Genomic DNA, 26,351 nt, shown 5'->3' on the forward strand with positions numbered 1-26,351 from the left:
AGAGATAGGTGACAGAGTGTCCTTTGACTGACTTTCTGTGGTCACTGTGTGTTACCCACCCACTGTCATCACCTCAGCCTCCCATCCTAAGTCAGGCATCAGGGCAGGCATTGTCCTTCCCAAGTCAAAGGTCTCCAGGTTCCTTTATATAGCGGCTCCTTTCCTGCGAGCCTCTCATTTCCTGGCCCCTCGGAGAGGGAAGGTGCTGTCGCCGGGGGCCCACGCTCTGGGAGATGCTGGTGATCTGGATTCTGCTGCTGGCCTTCCAGCTCTGGACGTCCACTGGTACCTCGGATCCAACATCAAAAGCGGGTGAGTGAGAGCCAGGCTGCCCTGAGTGTGCCTGGGCTGGGCAGGGCTGAGAGTGGCAGCCTCTTTCCTTGAACTGCCAAAGAGCTGGTGACCTGTGATGTGACCTCAGCCTGCCTTTGGGGCTAACATGGCCACTATAACACCTTGAAAGACTGGAAAAAGGGATGCATCTATGGATGTGCCCAGTGCAGCCCCCTGACAGAGATGGCTGGAATGTCTCTCCTACTGTCCCAGCCTCTCTGGGGGCTGAAGGCTTTCTGCGTCTGTTCTCCAGGGCCCTCTCAGGGAGAGAAGTCACCTGAGGGGGTCATCTGGCAGCTCCCTCTCTTCGCTGTGGGGAGCTGTAGGTGAATTTGGGGAAAATCCCCTAGTTAGATGTGGCTGAGGTCTTGGGTGGGGAGACATAGGCTGTCAGATGGCCCTTGTTGACTGTGTCACTGCCAAGTCTGGGAAGTGACAGATGATAAGCTGGTCTCATTCATACTCTTTGATTCTCCCGTGGCGGGGAAGAGCCCCTGGGGAGGAGGGTAGGAACAGGGGAACCAGGGATAGAGGCCTTGGCTGGAACAGGGAGTCCTGGACTTGGTGGGGGGGCTTCCAGGGGCAGAAGGAGCTGTGGTTTGGGGGTATCTGGAGTCTTTAGGGGTGAAGCTCAGGCCTCAGAAGCCACCTTGGCCATCCAGCTGTGATGCATTTCCTTCTTCCTGATCCAGGCATGTTGAGGGGCCTTGAGGGAGTGGGCAATGAGTGGGGTGGGCTGGTGGATTTGGGGACACCATGCAAGTGCATTGGTCACAGACACATTCCCCTCAAGAGGAGGAAACTATGGGCAGGGGTCCATGCTGGGAGGGCTCTTCCTGTCCTTGCTGCCCAAAGGTGGCTGGTGGCTTTGAGGACCGCTCCCTGGGTAGCTTATCTGAGGAGGGATGGTGGCCATGATGATGACAATGATAAAGGGCCCAGCCACATCCAAAAGACACTGACCACTCAGCCAGGTGCTTAAAACTGTATGTGGACAACACAGTGAATCTGTTAGGGTGCAGGAGAGGTGAGGGAACATCCATCTAGGGCTAGCGCCACTGGGGACAGACAGCCGGAAGCGAACGGCCACTCAGGACTCCAAGGCCCCATCTCTCGCTTTGGAAAACCCCGAGTTTCCAAAGCTGCTTCACAGCTAGTGCTGCTGATTCTCCCAAGGAGGAATGTGTGAGAAGTCAGGGGACAGGGACTTGAGACACAGAGGATGAGTGACTTACCTGGGGCCATCCAGGAAGCAGTGATAGCACGGCAGTCATCTGACAGCAGGCTTGTACTTTCTGCCCCTAGAGGCTCCGGAGGACCTTGGCCCTCTACCCCGCCCCCCTCCAGACCGCTGGTCTGGGTTCTTAGGGAGCTGTTTAGATGTGAGCTCAGGGACTGCTGGTGGCATCCTGAGTTTCTGCTCTTTCGTCTCTCTTGGTGCTGCGGCTTGCAGGGAGACTGAGGAGGTTTGGATGGGCAGGCAGCTGGGAGAAGGGAAGAGCATCCTGGCCTCGCAGGGGAACAGAGATAGAGGAAGGTGGGGAGGCCAGTGGTAGGTGTGCCTGGCAGAGCAGAAGTTGGTACAGTAGCATTTGCAGGCAACAGGGACAGTAGAGCCATGCTGAGGCTTTGGGATTTCAGAGGAACTTTGACAGGCTTAGTGGGGCTGGTGATGTCCCTGCCGGGGCACAGGGGCATCAGAGGGGCCTGGAATGGGACCCTACGACCCAGCATCCCCTGTGGGAATGGAGGCTCCATTTGTGGGTGGGCTGCGAGGCACCAAGGGTTTCCACTGACGGGGAGGGTGGGAGCCTCTCTTTGATTGGTGACAAGGGTCTCTAGTTGGTTTGGGGTTTTTGGCTGGCGCTGTCCTGGAGGCCCAGTGCTCATAAAAGGCATCCCGAAAGAGGGCACTGTCTAGAAGTTGCCATTTTCCATGTGATGCTACAGGGACATAACCAGAAAATGCCAGGGATCAGCTTGAGAGTGGGAATTATATTGTTTTGTTGTTGTTGTTTTCTCTACTATGGATTAAACCTCACGGCTCTCACACTGAGCCACACCCTAGAACTTTTAAATTTTTTTTTTTATTTTGAGAAAATATGTTGCTAAGTTGCTAAACCAACATTCAATCCTCCTGCCTCAGCCTCCCAGGCTGCTGGAATTACAAGTGTGCACCTCCTGTTTCACAAATCCCAAGTTTCAAAGGGTAGGGGTGAGCTCAGGGGACCAAAGTGACGTCCCTGGGGCCAGAGTCCCTCAGCCCTGCTGGGAAGAGGGAGGGGAAACAGTACTCGGCATCTATAAAATCTGGGAAGAATGTGGCAGAGGTGAGAAGGGTTCCCGGTACATAAAGGCAACCTTTGAAACTATGTGAGAGTAACGAGAAGGACCCGCTGCTCTACATGGAGAGCAATAAACTCAGTCACTCTGTAAACACTCGAGACCAAGGGCGGGCTCTGCCTGAGCAGGTGCTCTGGACAAAATAGGGAAATAAAACATTTATAGTTGATTTAATGAGATGGGAACCAAGAGCCATCACAGCCTGGCCTGCTGCTGGAGGCCTGAGGGGGATCGAGGGTGGGGGTGGGGTGGCAGTGCAGAGGAGGCATGGGGTCACTCCTGCTTGGGCCATGAGGCTCCAGGGGAGGCAGCCTTCAGATGTGGTGGCAGCTGGGGAGAGTAGAGGGAGGAACAATTCACAGATGCTCTAAGCCCTTAGGTGACTATAGCACTGACTCAGCCATGTACGGCCACGGAGAGATTAGGCACACCGATGCGCTGGTGCCTCAGAAAGGACAGTCGGTGAAGCCACACTGACCAGAGGGTCTGGGTATGATATGAATAATAAAAATTACCACCGGGCTGAGGCAGGACTATGGCAAGTTCAAGGCCAGCCTGGGAAATTTAGGAGACTCTGTCTCAAAATAGAAATTAGAAAAGCATTTGGGATATAAATGAGTGGAAGAATGCCCTTGGCTTAAATCTCTAGTACTGAAAGATAAATAAATGGGGGCTGGGGATTTAGCTCAGCGGCATAAGCGCCTGCCTCAAAAGCAGGCAGTCGTGGGTTCGATCCCTGGTACCCGTAAAAAAAAGAAAAAGCCAAAAAAAAAAAAAAAAAAAAAAAAAAGAAAGACAAATAAATGGGCAATTAAACAGTAAATATTACTGCTGTTCACTGAAGATCTGCTGGGTGCTTGGCATTGTTCTGAGTATCTGTTTTCTCACTTCACAGCAGCCCTAAGGGAGCAGTTCTGTTACTGATTTCTGTTTTCATTCACAGGGACACAGAGGCACAGGGATAATCAGTAATTTGCTCAGGGTCTTCCTTCCATTCCAGAGAGGAGCTAGAACCTGAGCCCAAGCCTTCTGGTTCCAGAACCCCCATTCTTTGTCGTTTTCCATAACTGGGGGTCTCGGGGAGTTTTGACTTTATGTGATGCCATTTGTGTCACCCTCCCTCCAAAGACTCTAGGAATGCTGCCCCTTCACTTCTGGCTGCTCCTGGAGTCCCCTGGCCTATGGCAGCAGTCTTCCAATCTGTCTCCTCCTCATCCTGTAGCTGGGCAGGTGCAATGCATAAGGCAGGAAGAATAAAAAATTTATAGTGGATTTAATATGATGGGAGCCGTAGCCTCAAACAAGGACATGAGTGTTTGGGCTTGGACCCACCCTAAATCTAATCCTGAGTTGTTAAGTTAATTACATCTGCAAAGGCTTTATTTCTAAACAAGGTCCCATTCATTGGTCCCTGGATGCATGCATCTTATGCAAGTGAGGGACACTGAAGCAGGTGGCCATGGCTTTAACGGGGCAGTGGGCGAGGGTGAGGGTGGTGCCACCTGGGCGAGTCAGGAAGCCCACCCACTTGCCACAGGTGTGAGCAGCCAGAGGGGAAAGAGCCAGAGGACCTGGGTCCCATTCTCCACTGTGACCTTACCAGGCACAAACAACCTTACAGAAGAGGAAACAGACCCAAGCCACTGTCTTTATGCATGGCAGGGCTCAACACGCACCCAGGACTGTTGACCGAAGTCCACTCCTGTGGAGTGAGCAGGCTGGTCAAGGCAGGCGTCATGCGCCTCATTTTTCAAAGGGATATGGAAGTTTAGAGAAGGTCATGGGTTGCCCAAGGTCACACAACTGCGTAGAGGCTGATACGGAGAAACTTGGGGGGTTCCACTCCATATCTCAAGGAGGTGCTAATGGGGGGTGCCCTTGGAGACTCCAATGCCTCATTTTCCCACAAGCAGCGGTATATTTTGGAGGTGACAGAGGGACAATTTCACAGTTCAGAGATGCTCTTCAGAGCTCTTGCTCCTAGGTGCCTTCTGCTGCCTTCCCTTAGGTCACTGTGATGAAAGACATTTGCTCTTATAACTTTTTAAAAGAAAAATCCAAATAAATGTAGGACAGAGAAGAAAGAAAGCTAAAAACCCCGCCAGGAAGTTCCCTGTGTGGTTAACGGGATCTGTGTCAACACTGGATGGAATGAGAAGGGACCAGGGTTTGCTCAGGAGGATCCCAACTGGTATCTTTGGTGCCCAGTGGGACTCGGACCTGGGTAAATGCATAATGTCCTTAAGTGTTCTGGCCACAAAGCTCTGGGACTCCCAGTGCAGTAATCATCTGTGATGAGTGGTTTTTCTCCCTGGCTTCTCCAAGACTGGTATGGTGCATACTGAATTTCTTTTAGTTTTCTTGACTTCCTTTTTCTTTCTTGTAGTTTTAAACTAGTAAAGTGAGACACGTCTTTTACTTAGAGTACATTGTAAGAGGCTAGGACTTTTTTTTTTTTTTTGGGTACTAGGGCTCAAACGCAGGGCCTCACACTTGCCAGGCAGACACTGTGACACTGAGCTATATCCCCAGCCCCCAAACTTTCTTTTAAAAAGTATATACTTTTATTGTATCTTAAAACTTTAAATCCGCTTTATTTGAAGAAGAAGGAGGAGGAGGAGGAGAAGGAGGAAGACAAAAAGAAGAGGAAAAAGGAAAAAAATATTTTAATACGGGGCTAGGGATGTAGCTCACAAGTATAGCACCTGCTGGCATGTGCAAGGCTCTGGTTTTGATTCCCAGCACTATAATAATAATAATAATAATAATAATAATAATAATAATAATAATATAACATGAATGCATGCTCACCACAGAACATTTAGAAAATACAGAGAAACAAAAGAAAACATCTCAAATTTCCCACTCAGATAAACATTACTGATACTTTGTATTATCTCTAAGTGCATGTTTAGATTAGATAACCAGTTTACTTATTTTTATTTTTAATTTGCTCAGTGCTGGAGATTGAACTCAGGACCTTGGGCAAACTAAACAAGCACTCTACCACGGAGTTCTGCTCCCAGTCGCCCGGCAATTTTATATTTCTGTGTGTTTTCTTCTTAGTTTCTGTTTTGGTTAGTGTATGTTTGCAATTCGTAAGTGCATTTATCTTGGGGGCATGGTTCATAGACATATTGCTTCTGAATCATCTTTGCTTCTCCTTTGTACCTTCCCATCTTCCCTCAAGCCCTACCCCCATCCATTGCCACAAGGTCTGTCTCTATGTCCTGTCATACCTTTTATTTATTTATTTATTTATTTATTTATTTATTTATTTATATTTTTTTGGTACCAGAGAACAAACTCACACCCTTGCGCATGCCATGCAGGTTCTTCCTGAGCTAAATCCCTGGCCTTATTTTTACCCTTTAAATTATTTAAACTTTGAATTTCTTATATAAGAGAAACCATGTGATATTTAACCTGCTGTGTCTGATTTTTTCACCTAGCAGTGTGGTCTCCAGGTGGATTCAGTTTCCTACAGATGACTCAGGTTTATTATAAAGAAATGGCAGAGCAGATGTGTAAATTCCACATTTTCTTTACCCATTCATCTGTTGATAGACCTATGGACCACTTCCAAGGTTTAGCCACTGTGAGTAGTACTGCTATAAACACAGGTGGCAGTTTATTTTTTAATGGCTTATTAATAATTACACCTAACCACTTTCCTATTCATAGACATATTTTCTCCAGTTTTCACTATGCTAAGTAGTGATTTAATATACATTCTTGTATAAAATCTTTGTCAAATTATTTCGAGATCAGTAACCAGAAGTGACATCCTTTTTTTTTGTCTTCTTTTTTATCAGTACTGGGGATTGAACTCATGACCACCTGCTTGCAAGGCAGGTCCTTATGCCACTGAGCTAAATCCCCAGCCCCTAGAAGTGACATCCTAAAATGACCTATGGACCTGGGTGCATATCTCCAAACTGTCTTTTAGAAATGTGATGCCAGGTTCACATCAATCAACATCATATGTGACCACCCCAACCAACACCAGTTCTTACGACCATCTAACAGCGAGTTAGGGGTGCTTGATAGCTGAAAAGCTAGTAGTTGCTTGCCTTATTTTGGTTGTTTTTGCACAAAATTACTTTTCCTTCTCACAGGCTTCTTGGCCACTTGAGTGTCATTGGAGAAGAAATGTGCTTTTCCTCTGACCACTTTCCTAGTGTGTCCCTGACCTTGGTCGGGGTGGGGGAACTCCTTGGTGTCACCAGCAGCTCCACCAGAGGTCCTGGTCCCTGGAGGAGCTTGCCTGGCAGAGGGTGGCAGGTGGCAGAGCCCCCTTCAGTCCTGGCTCCCCTTTCAATGGATGAGCCAGGAACAGCAGCAGGGGTGGAGGGAGAGCCAGTAGCAGGCGATGGTGTCTTGGGCTCTAAATGGGAGGAAAGATTGGAGGAAGAGGGAGGGCAGTTTGCTGGGTTGCACAGGGGATTACGCATTCCGAGCTTGGTGCCACGGAGCGGGTGGTAGAAGTGATGAGGTGTGGATCCAGAAATAATGACAAGAGTGCAGGTCCAGAGTGGCCCCCGTTCTTCAGTGTCCTAGCCTTCACTGGGTCCCCTGGTCACCCATCTGCCACTGTATGGCCTCAGCAGTCTTCCTGCCTATGCCTCTTCTCATGACCCCAGTGACAGAATTTAAGGCATGTTGGAACCAGAGCCCTTTGCTGAATGTTCTCTGTTTAAATTTTTAGTGGGGATTGAACACAGGGCCTTTGCCCTAAGCTACCTCTCCAGCCCTTTTTCTTTTTCATTTTGAGACAAGATCTCACCAAGGTACTAAGTTACCCAGGCTGGGCTTGAACTTGAAATAGTCTTGCCTCAGCCTGCTAGAGCACCAGGATTACTAGCATGCATCACAATACCAGGCTTGTATCTTTACAAGATCAGTAGATGAGCTTGGTTCTGTACAGTTGTCTTACCACTGAGCTGAATTCTCTCCTTTGACATGGTGGAAGTGGAGGGGCTGAGCACAGGAGGCTTCTGGGGATGGAGGTTGGCATGGCTGAGCTGTGGCTGAGGGACTGCTAGGGAGAAAGCTCACACTCAAAGGCTGTGGCCACCCAGCAGAGGTGGAAGATTGGAGAGTGAGTCCCCTGCCTGGCCTGATGGACGCGCTCACAGCCGTATTCCTTCCCATATTCTGTCTACTTTTCCCGCATCCCTTCTCTAACTCAGGGGCCCCTCTGCCCTCCTGGCCTGGAGGGTTCCTCCCTTACCCACCCCCTTGAGACCCTCTGTCCTGCTCTCCCAGGGACTGCCACAGTGCTCAGCCCCAGCAAAACCACCTCTCAGTTCTGTACCCACCTCTTTGGGCTCCCACCCACCTTTAACACTTGTGACCTCGGGGACCAGGTCAGGCCTTGGGACCAAAGGCAAATCAGCCTCCACTCCTCTCTGGGGGACGAGGTGGGAGAGGCCCATGTGGGAGTGTGCAGGAGTCTGCACAGGGAGGAGACAGTCCTCTGCTGCTTGCTGAGAAGCCTTCTAGGCGGAGGTCTTACTGAAAATATTGTGCTTCTTTTTCCTCTATAGAAGATGGAATTTATTGGATTTAGTCACAGGTCCTAGTGCAATTCTTATAAAAGTAGAACATATTTCTTGTGACAAGTCCAACAAAGAAAAGGCATATAAAGGCCATTTATGACTACCTCCCTGATTCCGGAGAAATGGATGGGTGAGGCGGAGTGACATTTCTGGACTGCTGCTGAGACTCCTGCTGTCACCCTTTCCCAGGACAGTACAATTGAGCTAGAGATTGGTGGCAGAATGTTTGCTTAGTGTGCACCAGACTCTGGGTCTCATCCCCAGCACTGCAAATTGGCAACAACAAGATCTTTTCAATCTTCTTGAGTTTAGAATTCCAAAATCTTAGGCAATGTTGCACTCGCACCTGAGCTGTATTGAGAGCCGAGCCGCTCGCTATGCCTCTTCCCTAATGTTATGCAAAGCCGAAGACCAGGAGCGGCAATAGCAGGGCTGTCTTGGCCGCTTGTCCACTTTGGCCCCAGTCCAGGTGCAGCCCAGCCTCTCCCTGTGACAGACCGAGTCTTTCAGGACCCTGTGAAATGGGACTATCTGGTAGGGCAGGGAGGCCTCTATCTTGGTGGTGACCACAAGGGCTTAGGTTGGCTTAGGGTTAGGTGATGAGGGTTAGGTGATGAGGGTGCTTCTCTAAGGCAGTCTTGGGGAGGGGCAAGAAGCTGACAGGGATGACCTAGTGACCCCAAGGGTGATGGCACCCATGGTACGAAGACCCTTTCCTTGTGTGATCTCCATCTCACAGTGAGATGATGATGACAGGACTTAGATTCCCACTTTTGAAAATAGTTCTACACGCACACTTGCATGTGCCAAGTGCTCCCTCCAGTCACAAGTCCATGCCTACCTCTTACTACGACACAGCAGTAGCCCGTTAGGGGTTAAAGAGCCTGCTGAGGCAGCTTGTGGCGACCACAGTGTGGCCAAATAGAGGTGGCAGTGTTCCGAGTAGGTGGCTAAGTCCTATGCATGCAAAAATATCTGGAAACAAAGGAGAGGGAGAGAATTACCCATGGTAAAGGGCCTGCCTTGATCCTCTTATTTCTCGGGGAACATGCTTGGGCAATGGTGCGGGAACAGATGTCCAGAATTCACACCAGAGCACCTGGGCAGAGGAGCATAACCCAGTGTGCTAGGGAGGTGTGCACAAGCAAGGTGGGACAGCAGGGAGGAAGTGGTGATCTTCACCACCACACAGCTTGTCAAAACTCACAGACCCACTCTGAACGAGTCAAGACATGGAGGCCAATAAAGCCCCCAGAAATTACCTAGCAGAACCTTTAAAAACTAGACAAAAAATTACACTCACAGAACAATGAATGGTAAAACACTATGGGAAATTTTACCAAATCTAGGTGCTTCCAATGGAATTCCTGGCCCTGCAAAGGAAAATACAAGTTTATGATCATGGGGTAACCAGTGGCACCCAGCTAATCTGGCTCAGGAATATAGCCACAAACCTCCATGAGACACTGGTAACTTTATGGCCTTCTCTGATCTATCTCCACTCAACAAAAACTTTCACCACAGGCACAACCGTGGGCCTGTCGACCCCTGAATGCATCTCTGAATCTGCACACTCATCAGATTCGCTACAGACCTCGGCAACCACAGTCCCATCTGAAGCATCCACAGCTTCCAAAGGAAGCCTTGGTTCATCTCCCACTGCACCATCAACCTACAGCTCCCAAACTGCAGTTTCGGAAGGGGTGTCTACGGCTGCACCCAGCAGCAGCACCACCTCAGACTATGCACCAGTGCAGACAGACGTCACGGTCCTTTCTGAGGCATCCACATTCTCTGGAACAAGCCCCGTCTCCACTCACACTCCAGCGTCACCATGCAGCTCGCCTACCTCAGTGTCCGTGGAAGGACAGACATCCTCGCCTGGCAGCACAGACTCAGAACTCACAGGTGTGCCCTCCTCCAGCTCTCACAGCACTGCACAGTCTGTGGGATCTATAGCCACGGCAGAGAGCTCAGCCACAGCAGAGTCCACTGACAGCCCACAAACCACAGGCCTGGGTGGAGGATGGACAGCATCTGCACAGGGGTCACCCACAGCAAGCACTGCCACGCCCTCTGGTAGCTCCCAAACCACCATCTTGCCTTTCTCTTCCACAGCTTTAGCAGGCAGCCCGGATTCAGCACACAGTACAGGGCCAACACACAGCTCCCTGACCCCAGGGGAGACCGAAGTGTCCACAGCCTCACCTGCTAGTCCAGGCTCAGCACTCACAACGCTGTCATCAGACACAGTGCACACAGCCCTCCTGACTGTGGAGTCTGCCACCTTCCAAAGCAGCCTCACCACCACACCCACAGGAGTGTCTCCCAGCAACTCCCCAGCCACCATCTCGCCTCACAGACCTGCAACACTCTCACCAGACTCCTCTTCAGGGCACACGAGCGTCTCGTCTGAGATCTCTCAAAGCACAGCTGAGCATGAAGGACCAACTGCCACAAGCAGCTGGACTTCGACACACACTACAGTGATAGTGGATGTCACCTCCCCAGCCACCATTTGGCCAGAAGCATCTGCAAGCTTTCCAAGCAGCACAGGCCCACCACACACCACGGTGATTTCAGCACAGAGCACTCACATCTCAGTCACGGGTGAGGAATGGACGACCGGGAAAGTCAGCTCTGAGTCTACACCCTCAATGCTGCCCTCACAGACCTCTGCAGCCACAGACCGTGGGGATGCATCCAGTGTGTCTCAGGGGAGCCCTGTTCCGGCACATACAACTCCCTCATCCTACAGCTCCCGAACCTCAGTGCGGGGTGAGGGAACCACAGTGTTTCTGGCTGACACCAGTCCAGGTGGGACAACAGTGCCATCAGACAGCACCCCAACCTCAGTCCTCTCTGAAACATCCACAGTCTTTGAAAGAAGTCCTTCCACACTGAGTGCACTGGCCCCAGGAAACTCCCAAACCACAGTGCCGTCACAAGACTCTACCACCTCTCCTGGCAGCATGGCTTCGGGAGCCACAGAGGGACCGTCTGTCAGCTCCCAAACCACAGACGTGGCTGTGGAATCCACACCGTCCTCACCCAGCTCATCTTCAGAGCACACGTCTGCCTCCTCTGACAGCTCCCAAAGCACAGTCATGCATGGTGGATCTACAGGCTTCCCAAGCAGCTCAGGTGAAGGACACACCACAGCGACTTCTGACACAACCCCATCCACACCTCTGACTGAGGCAACGAAAAGCTCTCCAAGCAGCCCAAGCTCTGCACACACAGCAGGGCCATCACACAGCCCTCTCACCGCAGGCACGGCCGAGGGACTGACAACACCTGAAGGCATCTCTGAATCTGCACACTCAACAGACTCGCTACAGACCTTGGCAACCACAGTCCCATCTGAAGCATCCACAGCTTCCAAAGGAAGCCTTGGTTCATCTCCCACTGCACCATCAACCTACAGCTCCCAAACTGCAGTTTCGGAAGGGGTGTCTACGGCTGCACCCAGCAGCAGCACCACCTTGGACTATGCAACAGTGCAGACAGACGTCACGGTCCTTTCTGAGGCATCCACATTCTCTGGAACAAGCCCCGTCTCCACTCACACTCCACCGTCACCACACAGCTCGCCTAGCTCAGTGTCCGGGGAAGGACAGACATTCTCACCTGGCAGCACAGACTCAGAACTCACAGGTGTGCCCTCCTCCAGCTCTCACAGCACTGCCCGGTCTGTGGGATCTACAGCCACGGCAGCGAGCTCAGCCACAGCAGAGTCCACTGACAGCCCACAAACCACAGGCCTGGGTGGAGGATGGACAGCATCTGCACAGGGGTCACCCACAGCAAGCACTGCCACGCCCTCTGGTAGCTCCCAAACCACCATCTTGCCTTTCTCTTCCACAGCTTTAGCAGGCAGCCCGGATTCAGCACACAGTACAGGGCCAACACACAGCCCCCTGACCCCAGGGGAGACCGAAGTGTCCACAGCCTCACCTGCTAGTCCAGGCTCAGCACTCACAACGCTGTCATCAGACACAGTGCACACAGCCCTCCTGACTGTGGAGTCTGCCACCTTCCAAAGCAGCCTCACCACCACACCCACAGGAGTGTCTCCCAGCAACTCCCCAGCCACCATCTCGCCTCACAGACCTGCAACACTCTCACCGGACTCCTCTTCAGGGCACACGAGCGTCTCATCTGAGAGCTCTCAAAGCACAGCTGAGCATGCAGAACCAACTGCCACAAGCAGCTGGACTTCGACACACACTACAGTGATAGTGGATGTCACCTCCCCAGCCACCATTTGGCCAGAAGCATCTGCAAGCTTTCCAAGCAGCACAGGCCCACCACACACCACAGTTTCAGCACAGAGCACTCACATCTCAGTCACGGGTGAGGGATGGACGACCGGGAAAGTCAGCTCTGAGTCTACACCCTCAATGCTGCCCTCACAGACCTCTGCAGCCACAGACCGTGGGGATGCATCCAGTGTGTCTCAGGGGAGCCCTGTTCCGGCACATACAATTCCCTCATCCTACAGCTCCCGAACCTCAGTGCGGGGTGAGGGAACCACAGTGTTTCTGGCTGACACCAGTCCAGATATGACAACAGTGCCATCAGACAGCACCCCAACCTCAGTCCTCTCTGAAACATCCACAGTCTTTGAAAGAAGTCCTTCCACACTGAGTGCACTGGCCCCAGGAGACTCCCAAACCACAGTGCCGTCACAAGACTCTACCACCTCTCCTGGCAGCATGGCTTCGGGAGCCACAGAGGGACCGTCTGTCAGCTCCCAAACCACAGACGTGGCTGTGGAATCCACACCGTCCTCACCCAGCTCATCTTCAGAGCACACGTCTGCCTCCTCTGACAGCTCCCAAAGCACAGTCATGCACGGTGGATCTACAGGCTTCCCAAGCAGCTCAGGTGAAGGACACACCACAGCGACTTCTGACACAACCCCATCCACACCTCTGACTGAGGCAACGACAAGCTCTCCAAGCAGCCCAAGCTCTGCACACACAGCAGTGCCATCACACAGCCCTCTCACCACAGGCACGGCCGAGGGACTGACGACACCTGAAGGCATCTCTGAATCTGCACACTCATCAGACTCGCTACAGACCTTGGCAACCACAGTCCCATCTGAAGCATCCACAGCTTCCAAAGGAAGCCTTGGTTCATCTCCCACTGCACCATCAACCTACAGCTCCCAAACTGCAGTTTCGGAAGGGGTGTCTACGGCTGCACCCAGCAGCAGCACCACCTCGGACTCTGCAACAGTTCAGACAGACGTCACGGTCCTTTCTGAGGCATCCACATTCTCTGGAACAAGCCCCGTCTCCACTCACACTCCACCGTCACCACACAGCTCGCCTAGCTCAGTGTCCGGGGAAGGACAGACATCCTCGCCTGGCAGCACAGACTCAGAACTCACAGGTGTGCCCTCCTCCAGCTCTCACAGCACTGCACAGTCTGTGGGATCTACAGCCACGGCAGCGAGCTCAGCCACAGCAGAGTCCACTGACAGCCCACAAACCACAGGCCTGGGTGGAGGATGGACAGCATCTGCACGGGGGTCACCCACAGCAAGCACTGCCACGCCCTCTGGTAGCTCCCAAACCACCATCTTGCCTTTCTCTTCCACAGCTTTAGCAGGCAGCCCGGATTCAGCACACAGTACAGGGCCAACACACAGCCCCCTGACCCCAGGGGAGACCGAAGTGTCCACAGCCTCACCTGCTAGTCCAGGCTCAGCACTCACAACGCTGTCATCAGACACAGTGCACACAGCCCTCCTGACTGTGGAGTCTGCCACCTTCCAAAGCAGCCTCACCACCACACCCACAGGAGTGTCTCCCAGCAACTCCCCAGCCACCATCTCGCCTCACAGACCTGCAACACTCTCACCGGACTCTTCTTCAGGGCACACGAGCGTCTCATCTGAGAGCTCTCAAAGCACAGCTGAGCATGAAGAACCAACTGCCACAAGCAGCTGGACTTCGACACACACTACAGTGATAGTGGATGTCACCTCCCCAGCCACCATTTGGCCAGAAGCATCTGCAAGCTTTCCAAGCAGCACAGGCCCACCACACACCACAGTTTCAGCACAGAGCACTCACATCTCAGTCACGGGTGAGGGATGGACGACCGGGAAAGTCAGCTCTGAGTCTACACCCTCAATGCTGCCCTCACAGACCTCTGCAGCCACAGACCGTGGGGATGCATCCAGTGTGTCTCAGGGGAGCCCTGTTCCGGCACATACAACTCCCTCATCCTACAGCTCCCGAACCTCAGTGCGGGGTGAGGGAACCACAGTGTTTCTGGCTGACACCAGTCCAGATATGACAACAGTGCCATCAGACAGCACCCCAACCTCAGTCCTCTCTGAAACATCCACAGTCTTTGAAAGAAGTCCTTCCACACTGAGTGCACTGGCCCCAGGAGACTCCCAAACCACAGTGCCGTCACAAGACTCTACCACCTCTCCTGGCAGCATGGCTTCGGGAGCCACAGAGGGACCGTCTGTCAGCTCCCAAACCACAGACATGGCTGTAGAATCCGCACCGTCCTCACCCAGCTCATCTTCAGAGCACACGTCTGCCTCCTCTGACAGCTCCCAAAGCACAGTCATGCACGGTGGATCTACAGGCTTCCCAAGCAGCTCAGGTGAAGGACACACCACAGCGACTTCTGACACAACCCCATCCACACCTCTGACTGAGGCAACGACAAGCTCTCCAAGCAGCCCAAGCTCTGCACACACAGCAGTGCCATCACACAGCCCTCTCACCACAGGCACGGCCGAGGGACTGACGACACCTGAAGGCATCTCTGAATCTGCACACTCATCAGACTCGCTACAGACCTTGGCAACCACAGTCCCATCTGAAGCATCCACAGCTTCCAAAGGAAGCCTTGGTTCATCTCCCACTGCACCATCAACCTACAGCTCCCAAACTGCAGTTTCGGACGGGGTGTCTACGGCTGCACCCAGCAGCAGCACCACCTCGGACTCTGCAACAGTGCAGACAGACGTCACGGTCCTTTCTGAGGCATCCACATTCTCTGGAACAAGCCCCGTCTCCACTCACACTCCAGCGTCACCACACAGCTCGCCTAGCTCAGTGTCCGTGGAAGGACAGACATCCTTGCCTGGCAGCACAGACTCAGAACTCACAGGTGTGCCCTCCTCCAGCTCTCACAGCACTGCACAGTCTGTGGGATCTACAGCCACGGCAGCGAGCTCAGCCACAGCAGAGTCCACTGACAGCCCACAAACCACAGGCCTGGGTGGAGGATGGACAGCATCTGCACGGGGGTCACCCACAGCAAGCACTGCCACGCCCTCTGGTAGCTCCCAAACCACCATCTTGCCTTTCTCTTCCACAGCTTTAGCAGGCAGCCCGGATTCAGCACACAGTACAGGGCCAACACACAGCCCCCTGACCCCAGGGGAGACCGAAGTGTCCACAGCCTCACCTGCTAGTCCAGGCTCAGCACTCACAACGCTGTCATCAGACACAGTGCACACAGCCCTCCTGACTGTGGAGTCTGCCACCTTCCAAAGCAGCCTCACCACCACACCCACAGGAGTGTCTCCCAGCAACTCCCCAGCCACCATCTCGCCTCACAGACCTGCAACACTCTCACCGGACTCCTCTTCAGGGCACACGAGCGTCTCATCTGAGAGCTCTCAAAGCACAGCTGAGCATGAAGAACCAACTGCCACAAGCAGCTGGACTTCGACACACACTACAGTGATAGTGGATGTCACCTCCCCAGCCACCATTTGGCCAGAAGCATCTGCAAGCTTTCCAAGCAGCACAGGCCCACCACACACCACAGTTTCAGCACAGAGCACTCACATCTCAGTCACGGGTGAGGGATGGACGACCGGGAAAGTCAGCTCTGAGTCTACACCCTCAATGCTGCCCTCACAGACCTCTGCAGCCACAGACCGTGGGGATGCATCCAGTGTGTCCCAGGGGAGCCCTGTTCCGGCACACACAACTCTCTCATCCTACAGCTCCCGAACCTCAGTGCTGGGTGAGGGAACCACAGTGTTTCTGGCTGACACCAGTCCAGATATGACAACAGTGCCATCAGACAGCACCCCAACCTCAGTCCTCTCTGAAACATCCACAGTCTTTGAAAGAAGTCCTTCCACACTGAGTGCACTGGCCCCAGGAGACTCCCAAACCACAGTGCCGTCACAAGACTCTACCACCTCTCCTGGCAGCATGGCTTCGGGAGCCACAGAGGGACCGTCTGTCAGCTCCCAAACCACAGACATGGCTGTAGAATCCACACCGTCCTCACCCAGCTCATCTTCAGAGCACACGTCTGCCTCCTCTGACAGCTCCCAAAGCACAGTCATGCACGGTGGATCTACAGGCTTCCCAAGCAGCTCAGGTGAAGGACACACCACAGCGACTTCTGACACAACCCCATCCACACCTCTGACTGAGGCAACGACAAGCTCTCCAAGCAGCCCAAGCTCTGCACACACAGCAGGGCCATCACACAGCCCTCTCACCACAGGCACGGCCGAGGGACTGACGACACCTGAAGGCATCTCTGAATCTGCACACTCATCAGACTCGCTACAGACCTTGGCAACCACAGTCCCATCTGAAGCATCCACAGCTTCCAAAGGAAGCCTTGGTTCATCTCCCACTGCACCATCAACCTACAGCTCCCAAACTGCAGTTTCGGACGGGGTGTCTACGGCTGCACCCAGCAGCAGCACCACCTCGGACTCTGTGACAGTCCCAGCCCTTTCTGAGACATCCACATTCTCTGGAACAAGTCCCGTCTCCACTCACACTCCAGCATCACCACACAGCTCTCCTAGCTCAGTGTCCGGGGAAGGACAGACATCCTCGCCTGGCAGCACAGACTCAGAACTCACAGGTGCGCCCTCCTCCAGCTCTCACAGCACTGCACAGTCTGTGGGATCTACAGCCAAGGCAGCGAGCTCAGCCACAGCAGAGTCCACTGACAGCCCACAAACCACAGGCCTGGGTGGAGGATGGACAGCGTCTGCACAGGGGTCACCCACAGCAAGCACTGCCATGCCCTCTGGTAGCTCCCAAACCACCATCTTGCCTTCCTCTTCCACAGCTTTAGCAGGCAGCCCGGATTCAGCACACAGTACAGGGCCAACACAGAGCTCCCTGACCCCAGGGGAGACCGAAGTGTCCACAGCCTCACCTGCTAGTCCAGGCTCAGCACGAACAACTCTGCCATCAGACACTGACTACACCACAGCTGTGCCTGAAGATTGGACAGCAGTTTCAAGCCACCCAGTATCATCATCCCACACAGTGAGGACAGAAACGTCTCATTCTACACCTGTGTCTCCAGGATCTCCCACCAGCCACAGTACTCTAGGTTCCATCCCCACAGGAGTGTCACCTGATAGTCCCCAAACCACAGTGCTGGCTCAGGAAGCTACAGCATCCTCTGCTCACCTCACCTCTTCAGCACACATCACGGCTTCTTCTCAGAGCTCCCTGAGCTCAGCGCACCCCTCAGGAGCCACAACCTTTCCCAGCAGCCCGGGTTCCATACCCACCACCATGATCTCTCATACAGCCCAAAACACCGTCTCTGAAGCTGCTTCTTCAGCCTCTTCTTTGAATTCCTCCTCTTCCGTTTTGACAGTCTCTGCCTCTTCTGCTCTTCCAGTTTCCTCTAGCTCTTCTCCTCTTCCCTCTTCCCCCACCTCTCTGTCTACCCAGTCCCCATTCCCAGGTGTCAGCAGCAGCTGGTCCACTGTGCACTCCACGTCCATTGCCACCACTTCCAAGGTCGTCTCTTCGACATCAAGTAAGTTTCTTTCTATGTGATTGTGTGAACTTTGGTTTCTCTTTATTTGCAACCTAGTCACGTTCCCTCATTTGTTGTCACGCTCCCCTTTCCCTTCTGCAGTCACCATCCATGCCATCTAGTTTTGATTTGTAGTGCTGTTTTCTCTTTGTCCGATTTGTTCTTTCTTTGCTCCCTGAAGCTAAGCGATCCCCCAGTCTTACTCCCTTTATCAAGTTCAATGCCCTAATGTTGGGAACTGGGTGGGAGCCAGTTTCTGCTCCTTGGGCTTCCTTGATGACCTTCATGAGTTTTGTGCCTCCACAGTGCAATGCTTCAATGGGGGATCGTGGAACGGAAACAGGTGTGACTGCAAACCTGGCTCCACCGGTCAGCAGTGCCAGTTCCTCGTGTACAACTTCCTCCTAGGTAAGGACCATTTTCAGGCCTGGCCTCACTTCGGGGAGAAGAGTTGGTGTGGATCAGGGTCCTTCTGCCTCTGCCTCTGCCTCTGTGGGGCAGTTTTTTGTGAACTCTCCAGTTTTCTTGTGCAGGAGTAGGGGATTCTTAGCCCAGCCCTTCCTGCATCTCTACCTCTGAATCCCTCTGCATCTCAATCTGGCTGCCTCCTGGCATGGAGGTATAAGGGACAGAGGCCTTAGTAGCTGCCACCTGACTCTTGAGATTTCCTTCTCTTTCCTCCACACTTCTCCCAAGAGCAGTAGGCAGAGAATTCACCCATCCCAGGAGATATTCCTGAGAGGTCACTACCTCATACCTAATATGGCCTGTTTCCACAGAGACCCCACTAGTCATGGCAAAGGTCCATGTGACAGTGAAAGTGACTCACAGGAATTTCACGAAGGACCTGGCTGACCCATCTTCCCCGACATACCTGAACTTCACTGATTTGTTCAAGAAGCGGGTAAGAGCAGTGGAGGCCAGGTGTTTGAAGCCACGAGGTGCTCCTTTGAGACCCTCAGCCCCCCCAGTCCCTGGAGGGATTCTTCCCAGAGCTTCCACCCACCCCATCCTGACTGGGTCTCAGTGCCTGTTCCAGCCTCCTTCCTGAGGGCCCCACAGAAGGAGCCTGAGAGGAAGGATGGGACCAGCTGGGTGCAAGTTGAGCTATTTCTTTCAGATGAATGAAGTGTACAGAGGCTCTGATCTCCCCCAGTACAAAGAGGTGATCATCAACAATCTGGCGTGAGTATATCGAGCAGCTTTTTTGGCTGTCAGAGCCCCTTCTCAATCCTGTGGTTCTGCTTTATCCTATCAGGAATGGTTGGAGGTCTAGGCAACACTGAGACCATTTATCAATTGTTCATTCATTCATCGTTCGCTTTTTCATTCACCAGCACTTACGTTAATCACTACTTGTCCATTCATTCTTTCATCACATTCATTTATTATCATTTGCTTGTTCATTCACGCAACCATCATGCTTATTAATGTATCACTTGTTTATTCATTCATTCATTCTTTATTCATTCAACAAATTTAGTAAAAGCCCTGTGCCAGGTGCTGAGAATAGAGCCCTTTCAGCTTTCCTAGAGCCGAGAGTGGCAGAATACAGACAGGACGATGTCTGGGCAGTGTGGTGAGAGTTACGAGAAGGGACACATGTTATGAGAAGGATGCATCAGGAGGTCCTGAAGCAAGGCGGGTGATGGTGGAGGGAATTCTTCCCTGGAGATGTGACAACTCACTGAGCCTTGGAGGACCAGAGGAGGGAAGAGGAAAGAAATAAAGTGACCCCAAGGAAAGAGGAGGACAGTTCCAGGAACTTCCTGGCTGTTTGAGGGGCAGCAGCGAGGATGGGAAAAGGTTGGAAATATGGCTCTTGCCCAGATAGTTGGACTTTAGGGGCCAGCCAGGATGTAGTAAAAGTCTCTTCCCATCCATATCCCTCAATATCCCCATCGTTTTCCTTTGTCTCTGTGGTTCTGACAAGTCTGGTTACATCGCAGACTATGAATCACACAGCAACTTTTTGGTTTATTTCACTTAGCATTTTGTTCTCAAATTTCATCCAGGTTGTGGCATGTGGCACGATGCCCTTCCTTTTTAAGGTTCAGTAATATTCCACTGCATATAGATATCACATTCCCCTGTGAATGGACCTTAGGTTCATTGTTACTTTGGTGCTATTAAGAATAATGCTGCTACTGGGCATGGTGGTGCATGCCTGTAACTCCAGCACTCGGGAAGCTGAGGCAGGAGGATCACCATGGGTTCGCAGCCAGCCTGGGGTACATAAGCAAGTTCAAGGCCAGTCTGGCTACATAAGTGAGTTCAAGGGAGGCTCTGCCTCAATCCACCCCCAGCCCCTGCAAAAAGAATGCTACTACTGTAGGTCTAATGAGCAAGTATTTCTTCAAGACTCCATCATCAGTTATTTGAATAATTCTGTGCATCGCAGCTGTACCATTTAACATGCCCTCCAACATCTCCCCCTTGCTGTCCGGGCCCCCCTTGCTGGGTGTGTGGGTAACACGGACTAATTGATGAAACAACTTCTGCTTCCAGTGAAGGCAGCATCGTGGTGCAAAATGACGTTGTCCTGGAGGCAAACTACACCCCGGAGTATAAAGAACTGTTTAAGAACCTCACAAAGGTCGTGAGGCACAAAATCTTGGAAGAAACCAATTCATCTGAAAGTGATAACATCAAGTGTGAAGGTAGGTCTGCCTGAAGCTCCTCGACAGTGGTGGGAAAGCAGGTCTTGGTTTCTGTCTCCCCCTCCTCTCCTTTCTTCTGGAATGCCAGCGTCATCACTATAGGAATCTGGAAGCCAGGCTGAAGTGAGAGCAGACACAAGGATCTTTTGGCACAGGGACAGTGGAAATAATCCTGTGCCTGAGGTCATGAGCACACACTCTCTTTCTCAGGTAGAGTTTATTGGAGTGGTGGTGGCTGCAGAGGTGTGTGTGCCTTTCAGCTGAATTGTGGCGTTAGCCAAAGAGCAGTAGCGTTGATGAAGAGAGGGACCAAGCTGTCAGAGAACAAAGACAACAGTGGATGTTTATGGATTTGTTGGGCTGGGCTGAAGTCCAGTCATCTTCATTGGCCAGGTGTTTCTTCCTGTGACAGACTTAGACCACTGGGTGATCAAGGTCCACTTGTCCTAGAGGTTGTTGAATTCTTGCACAGCTGATGCTATCTTCCTGCTCCGAGATATGGCACATATCTCGGTCTTTCCTGGGCCCTTGGAAAGGATTGAACGACTTTAGGTGCCTGGGCTGCTGCGGCTACTGGAAAAGCACGGGGCAGGAGCAGAGAAGAGGGGAGGGGAAAGAAAACATGGATCAGCTCCAACGGGCAAGAGGCTGAGTGGACCCTACAGTACAGTGTTGGGTGAACATTTTTTAATTACACGATCAGCAAGACTACAGGCAGAGCTGAGGAGAATCTAACCGAGGGATTAAGACAGCAAAGGAAATGGACTCAGACAGACAGAGATACAAACCTTTCATCCCATCGTAGTTACCGATCAGATAGATATCTGTGGGCTCAAATGAAAAATCAATCTTTTTGTTTTACTTTATTTTGTTTTTTAGTACTAGGGACTGAACCCAGGACTTTTGCACTGAGCTGCATCTCCCTTCTTTTTGCTCCTCTTCCTCTTTCTCCTCCTCCTCTCTTCTTCTTCTTTTTCTTCTTTTGAGACAGTGTGTTGCTAAGTCACTTGCTAAGTTACCCAAAGTGGCCTCAAACTTCCAATCCTTGGGCCTCAGCCTCCCAGAGCGCTGGAATTACAGGGCTGTGCCGATATGCTAGTTAGTGTTTCCAACAAAAGCAGCCTTCGAGCTTCTGCAAAGTAATCAGCGCAATTTCTGTCACAACTCACATGTCAGGTGCTATGTATACAGCAAGGCCAGGGAGGCTAATAATGTACTGTCCAGCTGGGTGGGCTCCCAAACAAGGGATTTCTACATTTACTAAGGGCAAGTGAAGCTAGATTTTTGAAACAGTTCCCCCACATGGCACACATGTTCTGTCTCTGCAGTTTATCAGAGTCTAGAGACAGGACTGCTGTAAAAAGCACAAAAAGTAGGGAGGTGGCACATACTATGTCTGAAAGGGGCTCATTTTGTTGTCTCAGCCTTCTGTCCCTCCATGTGTCCCCCACTGTGTCACACGACCCTCCCCCAGTGTCACCCTCCTGTTACCAGGCCCTCTCACTCCCTGGGCGGAGGTCTTTATCTCCTTCAGTGTCTCAGTTCATAAGTCCAGTTGCCTACCTGGGACCGGAAAAGATCAGATCCCTCCTGCTTTGGCCAGGGTGGAGGGTGTGGTATAGAACGGGCTGCCCCCTGGAGGCAGGAGAAGCGTTTCTGTTGGCCTTATCTCCCTCCCATCCTTGGCAGGCTCCAAGCTGTGTTACAATATGAAGGACACTGCTGTGGAGGAGGCCGTCCCGAACTTCAGCCAGGGTGAGCAGCTACATTGAGCCATGCACAGGAGCGGGGGAGCGTAGGCCGTGAATGTGGGGTCTTAGGGAGCCTCAGCTGGACTCACTCGTGCTACCCACCTCATCCTCAGAGCAATGTAGACGGGATGCTGCCGATGAGTATGGTCAGTTCTACTCTGTGGAGGAGATGAATGGGCAGCTGTACTGTGTGACCAGGTGCACCCGAGGCTCCAAGGACTACCTCAACTGCAACCTGGGCGAGTGCCAACTGCTGCTCAGCGGCCCCCACTGCCTGTGAGTGCTCCCCTAAGTCCAGCACAGCCCCTCCTTCCAGCATCCTTTGGAGCCAGAGTGGGGCGGCAGAGCTGGGAAGATGACCCCTCCTCCTTCCCTCCCATCCCCTCTTCCCACTTCCCTGGCTATCTTATTCCCCACAGCCTCATGGGAGTGAGGCATGGGCATAGATCCATTCAACAGGAAAGCTAGTCCCTTCCTGGGGAAGTTCGGTTTCATTTCTATCACCTGGCTCTCCTGACACCCGCCCCCCTCTCTCCTCTCTCTCATTAATTTCCCCTCTCTTATCTCAGCTGTGGTTCCATTATCAGCTGTGGCGGTGGCCGACATGCTTAATTTCCTACGATTGTAAATTAAATTGCAAAATATAAAACATGATAAGAAGCCCATCCAGGTGTGGGCAGCTTTGAGATTAGATGGGTAAACATCACGTGTCTGGCATGAGCTGCCCAGCTCCCTGGGAGCCCTCTGAATTCCTGTCATTTCCAATTCCTGCTTTGCAATCCCTCTGTCCCCAGCCTCTACTTGCCTTAAGGACCCAGGTTCCCCGGGGACCCAGAGACTGCCCTTGGGGCAGGGAAAACCTTGTGCTTGTGCTCTGGACCCTGACTTTGGCCTTGGGGAGGCTGATGTGAGGCATGCCGGGGACTGAGCCTGTGTGTGTCTCCAGATGCCCGAACACAGACTCACACTGGTACTGGGGAGAGACCTGTGAGTCGAATATCAGCAAGAACCTGGTGTACGGACTGGTGGGCACCGTGTTGGCAGTGCTGCTGGTCATCATGCTGATCCTGGCTATCTTCCTTGGGCACTCCAAGCGGAGACTGCACAGGTGAGCAAGGGGGCCAGCATGTAGCTCAGGGAGAGGACGCAGAGCTGACACAGGGACACGCAGCTGACACTGAGGCTGGATGGGTAACAGCCAGGGTTGCTTCCAGTATAATATGATAGGTCACATCTGTTGGGCAGAGAAAACTTAAGCACTAAAGTGAGATTGCATGATGACATTACCAGTGGTGGTTGTCACCTGGGCTGTCACAGAGAAGCTCTGCCACATGGGGAAGCTGGGACTGAGCCACCTGGGTCTCCACTCTCCTCTGCTGTGTGGGGGATAAGGGGGTGCCCAGGGCTGGCAGTGTGACAAAGCCACCCTGAGCTCTGCTAGGGTGTGAGGGGCATCTGGGAAGCCCAGCCAGTGCCCTGAGGTGGGAGGATGGTGACTTTGCTCTTCATTCTCTGCCGGCATCGGAGCCCTCCCGGACTCAGGGTGTAGCTGTGATATGCTCCTTTCCCTAGGGAAGCTCAGACCTCTGTGCTCACCCCTATTTCTGTTGGCAGCCAAGAATACGAGATGTCTCAAGAGTGGCAGGAAGAAGGTGTCCCCAGAAGCTTCCAGAACATGGGCGTCTGGGAAGGTACCTGTGGTCAGGGCAGGGTGTGGGAAAGCTGCGGGGTGCACAGCTCTGTGGCCACAGGGTCTCACAGTCACCCTGTCCCCTTACTGCGGTCGGCCTGTCTCCCATCTGCTGCTGCAGCCTGGTCTGTGCCCCTGCCTCGCTGGCATGGCATAAAGCCCCAGACAACCCTCAGCCTTCTCTCAGCTTCTCCCCATCAAATTCCCAAGGCCGGAACCCCTTCTCATTCTTCCTTCTGCTTCCTTCAGACACATGGAGCTGGAACGTTCTGCTCCCTGCCAGGGGCAGCAGCTGATATAGGACAGGCTGGTGCGTTGGCCTTCCGTGCCGCCTCCCTGACCTTCAGCCCTCTAGTTTTAGCTCTCTTAAGGCTGCTCCAGCTGCGTCTGTTAGGATCTCTGTTCACACAGCTTTCCCCGTGAGCCCAGCTTTGTGCCTTCCCAGTTCTTCCTGACACCCTCTTGGCCACCCTGCCCAGACAGCATCATGGCCAGATGTCAGATCTTGCACAGGGTGGTGGGGCCGTGGGGGTTAGGGAGTTCTCGGGAGGCTGAGACTCATTGTCTGGGCAGTGAGTCAGACAGAGGTGACTCCACCGTCATGAACTGTTCTGTTATGACAGGGAGGGATGCCCAGGCAAGGGGCACTGCACAAGCAAAAACTTTGAGGTGGGAAAAGACAGGACCTGTGGAGGGAACTAAAGGCAAGGAACCCCCAGAAAAACGAGTTGGGGGTCATGAGTAGGCAGAGCCAGATACTGTCAGGCTTCAGGCCATGCTTTGACCAGAGGACTGGATGCGTGTTTGGAGTGGCTCATTCAGGTGGGTCCTTGGCAGCACTAACACAGGGGTCCAGGGGACAGGATGAGGAGGCTCGGTGGACTGAGGGGCCAGGCAGCCTGGTGAGGCATTTGGAGGTATGCAGGGCTGCCAGAGGGCGGGGAGGATTCTCAGAGTCCTGAGGTGGGGCAGAACCAGGACTGGTTCTGGGGTCACTGGCTGGGATACGCATTGTAGGGAGAAGCAGGAGCTGCCTCTCTGATGAGCCCAGAGGTCAGTAGCCTGAGAGGAGCACAGGGTGTTACCTGCCCTGGGTGGGAAGCAGAAGGAGAGTGAGCCATCAGGGCAGGAGGTCCCTTAAGGAGGGCAGAGAGAAGCAGGAATGCCAGGCCCCACCTACCTGATGGCCAGGAGGGAGGGAGGGTCTGCCGGACTGAGGAAGTCAGTCTGGTACCCATGACGGGGATGGGGGCTGGTTCATAGCTGGACTCTGCTTGCTGTGGTTACTGTTGTCTAGGGGGAGGGCTGGGACACCTGTTGACTCAGAGGCTGCAAGAGTTCCACCCAACTCCTCACCACTCCTCACCTGTGACCACTGCCCATCAGGCCCTTGGCTATGGCCTGAACTTTTTAGGGCTGTCGCTTTATGTGACTCTGCTTCTGGCCTGTCCCTGGGGTATGCTGGGCCAGCTTCCTGAGCACTTCTGGAATTGCCCAGGCACCCTTGAGGGGTGAATGGAGAGAGGATTGGCCCCTTTTATCTGGAGGCCTCCTCACTTTCTGTGTGTGTCCCAGACTTCTCTGGCTCCCTCTCACCCCATACCCTCCCCACAGACTCGACATTACAGGACAGATTTGGCCTGGAGAATGCCTACAGCCGCTTCCAGCCCTCGCTAGAGACCGTCAATCCCACCGCACAGGTGACTCAGAGAGACTTGCTTCGGCCCTGTGGCTTCCTCATGCCCTGATGCTTGCCTGGCCTAGCCCTGGCGCTCTTCCCTCCAGCCCTGGGACTCCCACCCCAGCCCTGGGACTGTCCCTTGGGCCTCACTTGCCCTCCCTCTCTGCAGTTCCACTTTCAGAAGCCAGAGGTGGTGAAGATTACTCGATGAGAGGCACCCAGGCTCCCAGCCTTCATGCAGGTTTGGACCAGAGAGTGACCCAGAGCACACCACGAACCCCGGACTGGCCGAGAAGAAAGCAGTGCTGGGCCCTGAGGCCGTGTCTGTGCACAGTGGATGGACTGGCCTGTGGTTTCCTGTTACAGCCCGCTGGAAAGGCCATGGGGACTGTGAGCGGTTCCATCTGCTCCTTCACTCTCGCCGGCTGCCCAGGGGTCCTAGGCTACCAGATCCCTTGGCATCTTTGTTCACCCTCGGGCTTCTCCCCACTGTGGAATTTTCCTGACAATAAAAGCAATTTTTAAAGAGCA

General features: G+C 53.0%; 1 protein-coding gene across 2 annotated transcripts; it reads left to right on the plus strand.

Annotated features, from left to right (window-relative positions):
- The first annotated feature begins 165 nt into the window (after window positions 1-165).
- LOC100734632 (mucin-12) lies at window positions 166-26,351 on the plus strand. Of its 2 annotated transcripts, XM_063234239.1 has the most exons (12): window positions 166-312; window positions 9,762-18,038; window positions 18,345-18,446; window positions 18,818-18,942; window positions 19,159-19,223; window positions 20,547-20,698; window positions 22,388-22,453; window positions 22,563-22,725; window positions 23,396-23,557; window positions 24,064-24,140; window positions 25,754-25,839; window positions 25,990-26,209. In XM_063234239.1, exons 1-12 carry the CDS (start codon window positions 234-236, stop codon window positions 26,029-26,031), a joined length of 9,396 nt encoding a protein of 3,131 aa, XP_063090309.1. In that variant the 5' UTR covers window positions 166-233; the 3' UTR covers window positions 26,032-26,209. The 2 variants fall into 2 exon arrangements, with proteins under 2 accessions (XP_063090309.1, XP_063090308.1); XM_063234238.1 differs by lacking the exon at window positions 24,064-24,140 and having other exon boundaries at window positions 170-312; window positions 25,990-26,351.

The sequence above is a fragment of the Cavia porcellus genome, unplaced genomic scaffold, assembly GCF_034190915.1.
Source record: "Cavia porcellus strain 051 isolate PalLab524CR breed Dunkin Hartley unplaced genomic scaffold, mCavPor4.1 scaffold_23, whole genome shotgun sequence".
Classification (NCBI taxonomy): domain Eukaryota; kingdom Metazoa; phylum Chordata; class Mammalia; order Rodentia; family Caviidae; genus Cavia; species Cavia porcellus.

Excerpts from the sequence above, each read along its gene's own strand:
- LOC100734632 (XM_063234238.1), top strand. The coding sequence starts at position 234 with ATGCTGGTGATCTGGATTCTGCTGCTGGCCTTCCAGCTCTGGACGTCC. Across the intron at positions 20,699-22,387 it reads TGATAACATCAAGTGTGAAG|GCTCCAAGCTGTGTTACAAT; the intron begins GTAGGTCTGCCT and ends CATCCTTGGCAG. Across the intron at positions 23,558-25,753 it reads TCCAAGCGGAGACTGCACAG|ACTCGACATTACAGGACAGA; the intron begins GTGAGCAAGGGG and ends CCCTCCCCACAG.